General features: G+C 43.0%; 1 protein-coding gene across 1 annotated transcript; it reads right to left on the bottom strand.

Moving 5' to 3' along the window:
- Positions 1-3,085: 3,085 nt before the first annotated feature.
- On the bottom strand, positions 3,086-7,828 carry LOC127778768 (uncharacterized). Its single transcript, XM_052305386.1, has 11 exons — positions 7,554-7,828; positions 7,120-7,473; positions 6,631-6,774; positions 6,475-6,558; positions 6,288-6,325; positions 6,136-6,180; positions 5,729-5,803; positions 5,123-5,212; positions 4,932-5,021; positions 4,123-4,277; positions 3,086-3,494 (listed from the first exon to the last, which is right to left on the bottom strand). Exons 1-11 carry the CDS (start codon positions 7,700-7,702, stop codon positions 3,435-3,437), a joined length of 1,284 nt encoding a protein of 427 aa, XP_052161346.1. The 5' UTR covers positions 7,703-7,828; the 3' UTR covers positions 3,086-3,434.
- Between the last annotated feature and the right edge of the window lie 4,952 nt (positions 7,829-12,780).

The following is a 12,780-nucleotide window of genomic DNA, read 5'->3' as shown; positions in this document are numbered from 1 at the left end:
GGCTCTGTATTTATCTGCAAATATATAAACATGAAAACTATAGGGGGTTTTCTACAAAACATTTCCTCCTGATTTCCCTCACGGCCTCACCTCAGCGCATCCGCCACACTCGCCCCGCGCCAGCGTCGGCGCGAGACTGCCGCCGCCGCCGCCAGGAGGCCGCCGTCCTGGCGTGTGCGCGGCGCGTGTCGGAGCCGATGCCGACGCCGTCGCTGGCGCTCCCTCCCCTCCCCCCCGGCCCCCGCCGGCGGAGCCGGCCGTGAGCACCGTGTGCACTGGCGCCGGCGTTCTCTCCCCCCTTTATTCTCTCCCCACCCCATCCGCCGGCAACAGGGCTTGCGGCGGCGGCGAATCCGGCCGCACACGGGCGCAGCGCCACCGCCGCCCGTCAGAGCAAGAGGGGAGAGGCTGGCCGCGTGAAGGAAGGAAGGATGGGGAGGGGCAGTGGTGGTGATGCCGCCGCCGCTACCCCGGCCACGGCCTTCCCGTCGACTCCGTCCATCCTCTCCCCAGCACCGCCGTTCGCCTCCCCCCTCTGCGGCTGTGTGCCATCCCCCCCCCCCCCCCACCCACCGCCGTGCACCATCCCCCCGCCGTTGTTGCCTCCCCCTATCGTCACAACGCCGGGGTGCCGCCCTCCTCGCTGGCAGATCCGTCCTTCGTTGGCGGTGGCGTGCGTCGGCCGTTGTCCACCGTGCAAATGGCGCTGCGGGAGGATGGGCCATCCGTGGCCATCGTGGGCGCGACGAGCGCCATCGGATAGGACTCCCTCCGCGTGCCATCCACCCTCCCCAGCCGCTGTCATCGTCGTCCACCCTCCATCCGCTGCCGCCTACCTCGTCCGCCGTCCCCCCGCTCTTCACTACGGCGAGGCGTCCGCTTTGCTCGACGCATGGTGCCCCCTCCGCACAGCCGACTGGCGCAGCCGCCATCACCGCCCACCGCGCCGCCACCTTTCATCTTTTTGTGTATCATAAACTAGCTCCGGGGGGACGGTGACCACTTCTTCCTCCTCTGTCACAAGATCTGGTTCCACCATGCATACGCTCTCCATACTCAGCGCCAGCCACCGAACCGGGTCCTGGACCAACTATTGTGACCTCTTTGTCGACCTCACCATCGGATCAGGTTCCTCTACCTGCAAAGGCACGTGCCTTTATCACTGACATGTAGGCCCAATGGACCCTAGGCCCATATGTCAGTAACAAAGGTATGGTGCCTTTGAAGAGAGGATCTCAATCCCTCACCATCAACTATTTTCTCCAAGCATTTTAAGTTCCCCCTCGTTGCCACTTACCCAAGGAGAACGTTGTCCATGCCATGGGCCAGGCTATCGATAGCAGCGCATCTTCTGGTTGCCCATCGTTCGATGTCTAGGTACATCGTAAGGTTTTGTTAGGGCACTAGTGTTAGGGTCTAATTCAGGGTACGTGTGCTTCAGGGACTGCACAGCCATCGCGCTGGGTGGTTGAGGAGTGCTGCGAGTATGCCGCACTGTTTGAATCAATATGCAATGTATGATTTTTGTTATGCACGATACTTAGCCTGCTAACCTGAATACATAATAGTTGCCTTTGCTCAACTATTTTGATAAGTAAATCTGATGTTAGAGTTTGTGTCGAATATGTGTACGTAGTCGGAGTTTAGGACTTGGAGTTGTACTAGGTGTAAGACTAGAGTAAGAGTCGAAATCTATATTAGGCTCTCTCATAAATAGAGGGACGTAACGTGCCTGTTGTAACCGCATGACGACTTAGCATAGCAAGAGGGAGTGGCTGCCGGCGGCGATCGGCCGTGAGTCGTTGTAACTCTGATACGCTGTAGTATGCTGGATCAGGGAAGAGCGCCCATAATCAGTGCCCCGGAGATGTAGGCCTCGGCTGAACTCCGTTGTCAAATATCGTGCCTCGATGTCGTCATCGTGTTTGTAGCTCCTATGGTGTTTCTTCCGCGTTTGGTTTCCGATGGTGATTTCGGACCGGTTTTATAACATCTAAAGCCATTAAACTAAATTAATTTTGCTTTGGTGAGTTCATTTATAAGGTAGGGAGCTTGTCCTACATCACATTCCTGACTCCAGCTTTCTATATACTACAATAGTTGTCTTCTTCTAAGATTTTCAGAATCGTGCCTGAATTTCACTAGATCGCGTCTTTTTGAAATGATATCTTAGGTTGTTTGCATGACATGGGTACTACTAGATTGCTACCAGGTTAACTGGTTAAGTCTATTACTGATACGAAGGATTATTTTCAGTCGGACTTACAAACTGAAAGATTTCCAAACTTATCAGTGACTTACAAATATGTGCAAATGTATCTGTTGTCTTCCATTAATCCAAGTGCATTTCTCCCTGGGGCACTGTTGATATTTTACGCAAGCTTGCAAGTATCAACTGGACATGACAGGCCATCCCTCCTAAATAAAGTTACCTCATTTGTTTCTCATCAATGGGATATGCTCATATGCATCAAGTGTCTAAAGATGGCATTGTCTTGGAGAAGAATTCTGATGGGGGTAAACCAATTGCATTTCCCCCTCCAGTTTTGAAATTATAGTTTTGGTATGGAAAAAGTACGAATTACCTCCAAACTATCACGGTCGACCGAATTACCCCCCTAAACCACAAAACTGGATATTCTTCACCTCCAACTATACAAACCAGACGAATTACCTCCGTCGACCCAATCCGCGGTTGTTTTGGTCTACGTGGCATACACGTGGCAGTCCAGTCAGCACTCTATATATTAAAAAAAATATGGGACCCACCTGTCATACTCAGTACTATCCAGGGTTTACAGAACCGTACAGTTACCACACGCGGTATCCTTTTCAGTTTTTGAAACCATGGAATGTATCGCGGTTACCATGGTAACCGCCTTACCGCGGGGGTGCGGTAACCGTGCCAAAAACGGTAAGGGGAACCTGGTACTATCACTTTTCAATGAACAAGAAAGGTTGAAATATGAACCCTGACTTCCTGGATGAAATTTATTTGAAGAGAAACCTGCAGGCCGGATCGAGTTGCACCACGCATGCGTCCAAAGTTCCAAATAACATAAACGAACTCTCATCCATGCATAAAACTAATGACGATATATATTTTTTTTGATAGGGAACTAATGACAATATAGGTATGCCACATATAAGTCTTACACGAGTTAAGCAAACATACTGCACGTGCGCTCATCTTAGAGTGGTTTACTCTGACCAAGTCTACTTAATAGTAGAATAGTTCTTAGCTAGAGAAACAGCTAGAGTTGCTGGATAACATAATTATTTTTAGGATATATGAAAGCTTCAGCTAGGTAGTAGTAGCAGCAAATTAAAACCACCTAATGTTCCGACAGAATCAGCAGTACTTCATCGACTGTCTAGCTACTTCTCGCACAGGAAGCACCCAGCACAGCCCCAATGCTGCAGCTCATCCGAATTCACATGGAGAGTTCCACTAAGCGAGCTTTACCCTCAGCTTCAGCAACACCAATCAATGACTGCACTCCAACAAGTATTCCACACCTCAATTAGTCACATAATACAGGATAAAAAATAGCCCATGTTAATTCTCTCCTGTACACTCCTCACGTTTTGTAAAATGCATATTAATTTAGCCAACAGAAATCATGTTCTTTAAACTCCATTTGATAATTGAAACTAGTCGACAGAGTAGGTTGTGCTACTCTATAACGTAATAACAGATCAAGAACACCAGTATGATGGTCAGCAAAATAAATGGTGATAATGTAACTTAATTACTTTGGTATTCATGGCATAAGAACAGTCCTGTCTCACAAATCAAGGACACCGGTATGACCGCACGCCATAGCATAGTCCAAAGTGACCATTTCTAACATGCATTAATACAAAATTATTATATTGAAATTGATACAATTTCAAGTACTATCTTATAAACTTATGAGGCCACAGTTGTGCGGTTGTTGGATGTTGACTTGCCTTAGAACAACCATGCTTAATCTAAAGATCTATAGAGAGTCAATTGTGCATTTGATACTAAATTTATTCTAGCACCTTAATAAATTTGTGTCTTTTATTGTCAACATCCTAAATTAATTCGTTTATCCCACCATATTAAAGAAAAGAAATAAAAATCCAGTATCTTACCAGACTTGCTTCACCAAACTTCACAGTTGTTTGTTGCCTTTTAGGGCTAATATCTTCCTCAGGTTCTAGTTCTTCCCTTGGATGTTTTCTTGGAGTGAAACCCTGGCAATAATTCTCAGTATGGCAATCTTCTTGACTCGAATGCATATCAGTGCCTGCCCAAGAATTAACACTCACAAGGATCACTGGGTTAAGTAATAGCATTACCTAGTCTGAAATTTTACGCATAACGTTCTCAGTTCTCTTAAACAGGGAATGCATCCAAATAGGTGAATAAGCTTTTCATTACTTTTTCATGATATCCAATAGTTTTTAGGAGGACACAGTTAAAATATGAGCAGATGACCAAGAAAGTGCATCACTTAGTTGTAGCACACAATCTTAGAAAATCTCATATGCAATGTAATGCTAAAACTACCGTGTACATAAAAGACACAAAACAAATTTCAGAAGGACCTATAGAGAAAAAATGAGCAAGTGCAGGTGACCATGAATATGCAATGGTGTGCAAACATAATCCAAAACTACCATGCCAAGACACTTAATAATTTTCTGGAAGAAAGCATACAAATACAGAATTTTGCAACAACCGCTTGAGACATCAAAAGCATTGATTGGCATGAAATGCCATCATGGATCAGATATATCATCATCGCTGATGCATATTCTTTAGATAATATGCATCACTGATGCATATAGGCCCATATTAATAAAATTTTGTGTCATTTAACAACATTTTCTAGGGATTTATTGTGAACATAGAGGATTGCCCTTGTTTGAAAACAAATAAGTATGTTCAACTAGTTTACCTGCATTTGTCACTGATGAGATCCCAGATTTTTTTCCAGGACTTATCATGGTGCCAATCAAAGTTTGCAAGACTGTACTGGCAGGAACACCTGCAGTGAGCTCAGAAGTTAGAATTGGCATGCAGAGGTGCAACAGTTCAAGGGAATAATTGTGCACATAGAGCTTTGTCACAATTGAAGTTGAAGGTTACCAGTTTTTGTCGCTGAAGCAATTCCAGAATTTTCAGTATCAGTTGTTATGGTGCTAAACATAGTCTGTGTGATTGCAGCAACGAGAGAACCTGCAAATGAGTTCAGAAATTATTACAGATGGCAGCGGGTAGCCATATGCTGATAAAATGCAAAGAAAACATCAATCCTGAAAATGCTGCTGGCTCCTGCACAGGAGTATAGTATGATATGAATACTTGAATAGTAGCATAGTAAACTTAATGAAAAGCTGTTTGTCCCATAGCATTTTAATCAAAACAGACAAAGGGTACAGAAGATGTAGCACGATCAACAAGGTATTATGGGAGCATAGCTCAGCGCAGGAGTAACCTAAGCATAAACTTAGCAAAGTATTAATTCATTCTAATTCTGCAAAGAATTAACCAATCGGTTGCCATCTCCACAAATCCAATGTGAAAATAGAGGATAAAAGTTGAAAATATAGAGCCCACGTGGATCAAGCAAGTATTAGATGTGACCAAAAGAACTCGATAAATCACACAGCCAGTAGATATATGGAGTAAGTGGAGAGAAAATGACGTGTGAGTATATTAGTGTCTAGGTAGACAAAGCGATTGTTAACTTGCCTTTCTTCTCACTTGATTGGAGTGGATACCCTTGATGGTGTTCTGAACGCTTGCAGCCAGCACGTAAGCTTAAATCTGATGATCACACAATTTGACAGTTGACATGAATATGAATACTGTATACATGTGGTTTCTCAAAGTCAAACACTGTAGTATGACCAGATCGTGTACATTCTAATTATGACAGTTCATAGAAATCAAATGGCATCATAACATAAAATGTGTGAATAGGTGATCAAACCCTATAAGGCCTTGTTCGGTTAAGCTCTTCCTAAGTGGATTGAAGGGGAATTGGAGCGGATCCAATCCCCTCTAACCCCTTCCTCATGAGGATTAACCGAATAAGGCCTAAAGTGGAAATTAACCAAAGAGATGGCATATATAGAGCGAACGCTATTTAATTTTACCAAGGATATCCGCCATCCAGCTCCTCGCCTTATTTGACAGTCCTTCTGTGTAGAAATATGTGTGGTTACCGGTTGTCACAGGTGCAGAATTAACAGTGAAACTAATAAAAGAGGTGCATTGTTTTACAATAACAGTTGGAAATTATACCCACCCAGACTTAACCCCTGAGGCTGGCCTGAAGAAGGCAGACTGCAAAAAGCAACATATGCAAGTGTTTGTGAATGTCACAAGAGGGTAAAGAAAAGCAAAGGCAGAACAATGGAGCATCACTAAGATTTGATTTTTTTTTTCTTTGAAAGCAAGATTACTCTCAAGATAGTAGCATAATTGTACTGTACCATCTCTTCATCTCAAGATAGAGCTTGGCAATAGTTGATGCTTGGGGGTGGCTTTGCTGTCTCACGTGACGCTTGGATCGGAAACTAAAAAAGGAATTAAAATCAGTCAGAAGTGAATAATTAATTTTGGTGAGTAGAGTAATCAGTAGTACATACCCGAAGCCAATGGGAAGCACGTTATGCGGCTTCACCATGCCTCCCGGCAAGTCCACAAATCCGACGAGCTCTGGAGTACTATGAAGCAAGCTTCGGACGATCTGCGCTACTTGCTCTCTAACGCGCCCCCAGTCCAAGGACTCCCTGGACATATGCGGAACAAATTAATTACTCCCTCCGTTTCTAAATATTTGACGCCGTTGACTTTTTTAAAATATGTTTGACCGTTTGTCTTATTCAAAAAATTTAAGTAATTATTAATTACTTTCCTATCATTTGATTCATTGTTAAATATATTTATATGTATACATATAGTTTTACATATCTCACAAAAGTTGTTCAATAATACGAACGGTCAAACATGTGCTAGAAAGTTAACGATGTAAAATATTTAGAAACGGAGAGAGTAATTAAAGCTAATCACCGTCCAGTGTGTGTATGCTGATTGATGATCTCAAATGAGAAGAGGAGAGGAGACGTAGCTAGTACCTGGTACGGTCCGACAAGACGAAGGAGAGGATGGAGCGGCGGATTCTGGCGGCGTGGCTGTAGGGGGAGAGGCCGCTAGATTGGGCATAGAGGCGGCGGTGCTTGTCGGACCAGGCAGCGCCGGCCTTGTTGCCGGCGACGACGTCAGCGAAGGACTTGTGCATGTGGAGGAAGAGGAGGAGGGTCTGGGCCTCCTCGCTGAGATGCGACCCGCGGCGGCGGCGCTGGCCGGTGGAGCCGGAGGACGGCGGCAGGAAGCGGCAGATGTAGCCGATGGCGTCGTCCCACATGCTGCTGGTGATGAGGCGCTCCAGGCGCGGCAACGACACTAGCACCTTCGTCTCCTCCGCCATCCTGCAAATGCAGCCACGCCACGCCACGGTTCGTGAACAATCTATCGATCGGGAAAAAGAAGATGATGCCTCTATACGTACGCTTCGAAGGTGGATCGGAAGCCGTGGAGCCAGAGGAAGGTGAGGAGGCGGCGGTGGCGGAGGCGCGTGACGCAGCGGTACTCCGGCGGGGCGGCGGCGGCGGCGAGGTTACCGGAGCAGCCGTAGGCGCGGACGATGTTGGGCTCCATCGAGCGCGCTCGGTCTCCCAACTTTGATTTCGAGACCCCTCCTCTCTCCACTTCTCTTCTGTACTGCACGGCGGAGTTGGGGAATTGCGGTGCGGGGAGTAATAACTCGCATCGCTTATGTATTCGGCAGCGGGACCCACGCGACGCCCTCCCCTCTCCTCTCCCCAGTCCTCTCCCCGCCCTCCTCTTTCCAGCTTTCCTTTTCTTTTTCTTATTTATTTTCCCTCACGAATCGGTGTTACGTAGGTTGGGCCGTTTAAACGGCCCATTCTAGCCCTTTTAGTAATGTAAGGGCCCGTTTAGTTCCCCAAAATTTTTTTCCAAAAACATCACATCGAATCTTTGGGCACATGCATAAAGCATTAAATATAGATAAAAAGAAAAACTAATTGCACAGTTATGGGGGAAATCACGAGACGAATCTTTTAAGCCTAATTAGTCCGTGATTAGCCATAAGTGCTACAGTAACCCACATGTGCTAATGACGGCTTAATTAGTCTCAAAAGATTCGTCTCCCGATTTCCAGGTGAGTTCTGAAATTAGTTTTTTCATTCGTATCCGAAAACCCCTTCCGACATCCGGTCAAACGTTCGATGTGACACCCAAAAATTTCCATTTCCCCAACTAAACACACCCTAAAAAGGAATAAGTTCATCTGAGGTGCTCAATGAATACGATTTTCATCTTTCAACCGGAAAACCATATACAACGGGTCCCTTAATTGTGAGAACCAGTACAGATGAGGTCCCTTGAATGTTTTGGCTGACGTCACGTCTACATGGCTAATTTAACTTAGTCTTCATCTGATATGGCATTGATGTGGCACTTACGTGGCAATTCGATAAAAAAAATTATAAAACTCGTGGGACCCACATGTCAGTTTCACACAGAAATTAATAAAAAAATGGCGGGGCCCACATGGGCCCCACATGTCATTCTCAGCCCTCTTCTTCTTCCTCCTCTCTCCCCATCTCCCTCTTTTCAACTCTCTCCCCTCTCCTCTCTTGCGACGGAAAGGCAGCGGCGTGCGAGATATTTAACTATTTGCCACTTTTAGATGTAGTAATTAACGATTTGCCATTGGACCCATATGTCATAGACACATGTGGACCCACATGTCATTGAGATAGGGGGTGGCAAATAGTTAAATACCAAATCTAAAAGTGGCAAATAGTTCAATGCTCCGCGGCGCGTGGCGACCAGCGAGAGAGGAGGGAGCGGCGTGCAACGGCTGAGGCGGCTCCGGCTCCGGCTCCGGCGACGTGGGCCCCATCATTTTTTATTAATATCCATGTGAAACTGACATGTGGGTCCCACGAGGTTTATTATTTTTCCTGATCAAATTGCTATGTAAGCGTCACGTCAATACCACATCATATGAAGACCAAGTCAAATTAGTCACGTAGGCGTCAAGTTAGCCAAAACTACCGAGGGACCTCATCTGCATTGGTTTTGACAGTTGAAGGACATGTTGTATCTAGTTTTTCGATTGAAGGACGAAAATCAGATTTGTTGATAAATTAAGGGACCTCACATGAACTTATTCGATGAAAAGAACGAATAAAAAATTTATTTTTGAATCCCTTAACTGTAGGCCTAGTCTGATTCCCGTCCTCGATCGCAAAACCACATGTCAAAAAAAAAAAAAGCTCTACTACTTTTGGCGATGAGTGATCTGATTGGGAACGGTATCCTCACGTGGCAGTCCACATTTGATTTGGGACGAAAGCTTGTGGCGAGCGATTTTTGTTTTCGCTTAAATTTTCCATTTTACATAGCTCTCGACTGTTGAATTTCATTCGCTTTCCTTAAGCGCAAAAATGGATATACGGTGTACCCTCAACTTCTAAAACAAGGGGTGTTTTAGATCATAGGTGTACAGTTTTGGTGTGCCACATCCGATATTGTATAGGGTGTCACATAGGGTGTTCGGGCACTAATAAAAAAACTAATTAGAGTATCCGTCAATAAATCACGAGACAAATTTATTAAGCCTAATTAATCCGTTATTAGCACATATTTACTGTAGCACCACATTGTCAAATCATGGAGCAATTGGGCTTAAAATATTCGTCTCACAAAGCAGTCGCAATATGTGCAATTAGTTATTTTTTAGCATATATTTAATATTTCACGCGGGTGTTTAAACGTTTGATGTGATAGGGTGAAAAATTTAGGGGTGGGATCTAAACACCCCCAAGTATAAATCGAGAACGATTTTAGCTAACGTGATGTGTTGACTTGGTTATCATCTGACATGGCGTATATGTGGTGCTTATATGACTTTGCAATTAAAAAACCAGTTTGTCCCTCGTGTCAATCACAAGAAAAGAAATAAAAAATATATGGAATTCACATGTCATCCATTCTTTACAAATCTAGTTCATGAGAATCCCGTGCCACGTAATTGGTCGAGTCACTCAGCAAGCATAAGGCATCACTAGTCATCGTCTACTCAGGTACAGTGAGAATGCTCCTACACCTATCAGTACCATAAACGCCACAATAGTGGCGAGGGCCACGAAGGGCTAAAATCTCAAAGCACAAACTTCGTCTCCTCGTAGCACACAAAAAAACCATGGACTACCTAAATTCTCTTCTAATGGTATCCCATAATACCCATGTGGTCACATTGTAAAATGCTTGGATGGAATTCCCCAAGGAATCAATCCTTAATGACAATACATAGTAAACCATACAGACTCAGCCAATTTATCATCAGGGTTCGCAGTCAAGCTTTATTTCACAAACACACCGATATGGAACATCGGGTTTTGAATATTTCCCAAACGACAATACAATCATTGCAGGGCTAAGCCAAACTACCTCGACGACGATCAAACCTGTAAGGTAAGTTGCCGGCACAATATTCGTGGAGCTATCAATGACATGTTATTTCAATATCCTACCATCTATAAGGGCGACTAATAGGTGGGGTACGTTGGTTACACGTGCAAACCAAGGCCAAACAGTTTAATGCGTGACCTAAGCATGCACATTTACAAACAATGCAATTTTGCATATTTTTTTAACTAACAATTGAAAAAAAGAATCTATATCTGAAGTTAAATTTTCAAAATTTTAAACTCAGGTTTGACAACTTTTAACTCAAAATTTGAAAATTTTCAACTTTTCATATCAAATTTGAAAAACTTTCAACTCAACTTTGAAAACTTTCAACCCAGATTTGAAAACTTTCCACCCAGATTTGAAAACTTTCAACTTAAGATTTGAAAACTTTCAACTCAGATTTGAATACTTTCTACTCAGATTTGAAAACTTTCAACTCGAGATTTAAAAACTTTTCACTCAGAATCGAAACTTTCAACTCGAGAATCAAGATTCGAAAACTTTCAAGTCCAGATTTGAAAATTTTGAAAACTTTCAAGTCAAGATTCAAAAACTTTCAAGTTCAGATTTGAAAATTTTCAACTTAAAATTTAAAAACTTTCAAACTCATAACATGCTAAAAGATTAAGAAAATAATCAGAAAAAAGTGTGAAAAAAAATGAAAAAATCGGTAAAAAAAAAAAGAAAAAAAACATGGGAGGACGCGCGCGCGCCGGCGCTGGGCCTTCTGGACCGAAACGCGTGCCGCCGGCACGCGCGGGCTTTAGCGATTCCTGGTGCTAGGCTAGGGGAGGGAGAGGAAATCCAACAATAGAGATTATTATTAGTACTAGATACTCAATTAGAAACATACCGTTTTGGATATTTGATACTGTCAGGGAAATTTATAAATGGAACCACTAATGTTTACCACAATTCGTGAAACCTATAAATTTCATTTATTTTGAGAACTTTTTAGAATAATATTTAAAAAGATAATTCTACTACTTAAAAATTGAGTCCTTCGTTCCCTCCACCCTACGTCACGACTCACGACAATCGCATAACTGCAACAAAAAAACCAACTGCTGATTAAGAAAATCCCATTCGATGAAGTGTGTTTTATGCTCGGTTTACACACTTCTAATTGCATTTGTATTTTTCCCTAGAGCTTGACTTAAAATTTTTGATAGAGAGAGCAACTGAGGCCATCTCCAACCATTCATATCAAGCAAAATTCTAATATGGTAAGAGAGTTAAGAAGGAGAGAGATAAAAAGATGAAGAAACCATCTCTACACAAGAATCAGGAATAAAAACAATAGGATATGTGGATAAAATGAGAGAGAAAGAGAGGTGATTGGATGAGAATTTGATTTGAAAACACTATCCATTGGATATATAGTTTCCATACATAGTATCTACATGACATGCTAAGTATGGAAACTATTTGATAGTTTTTGGGGTTGGGGATGACCTGATAAAAATTATGGTCTTGTTTAGATCCCTCTCCAAAGTTTTTCACCCTATCACATCAAACGTTTGAACTTGCATGAAGTATTAAATATAGGCTAAAAAATAACTAATTTCACAGATTGCGACTAATTTGCGAGACGAATCTTTTAAGCCTAATTGCTTCATGATTTGACAATGTGATGGTACAATAAATATTAGCTAATGACGGATTAATTAGGCTTAATAAATTCGTCTCACAGTTTACCAACGGATTCTGTAATTAGTTTTTTTATTAGTGCCTGAACACATCATATGACACCCTATATAATACCCGATGTGACACGTCAAAACTTTACACCCCTACATCTAAACACCCCTATGAAAGTTTCATCTCTAGAAGTTGACAACATTTTGTCAAATAAATAAGAGCAAGGCTATAAGATACTTTGTAGCCTTCTCTCATTCTATCCATATAATAGTTAGCTCTTTATAATTAATACAGAGCCCATTTATCTCTCTCACAGATTTTTTTTCTTGTGTCCAAGCCGGCTATAAGGTTACAACCCGCTTCTCCTCTCTTCTCTCCTCCACCTCAGCATTTAGCCGGCTTATAGCCTATACTTCCTCTAAGGGTGTGTTTGAGGAGAAGGGGATTGAGGAGATTGGGAAGATACGCAAAACGAGGAGAGCCATTAGCTCGTGATTAATTGAGCATTAACTATTTTAAATTTCAAGAAAAATATTAATATGATGTTTTAAAGCAACTTTTCTAGAGAAATTTTTTGCAAAAAATAC

Source organism: Oryza glaberrima, chromosome 7 (assembly GCF_000147395.1).
Source record: "Oryza glaberrima chromosome 7, OglaRS2, whole genome shotgun sequence".
Lineage (NCBI taxonomy): Eukaryota > Viridiplantae > Streptophyta > Magnoliopsida > Poales > Poaceae > Oryza > Oryza glaberrima.
Note: the sequence above shows the minus strand (reverse complement) of the source record. Positions and strands in the feature narration are given on the sequence as shown.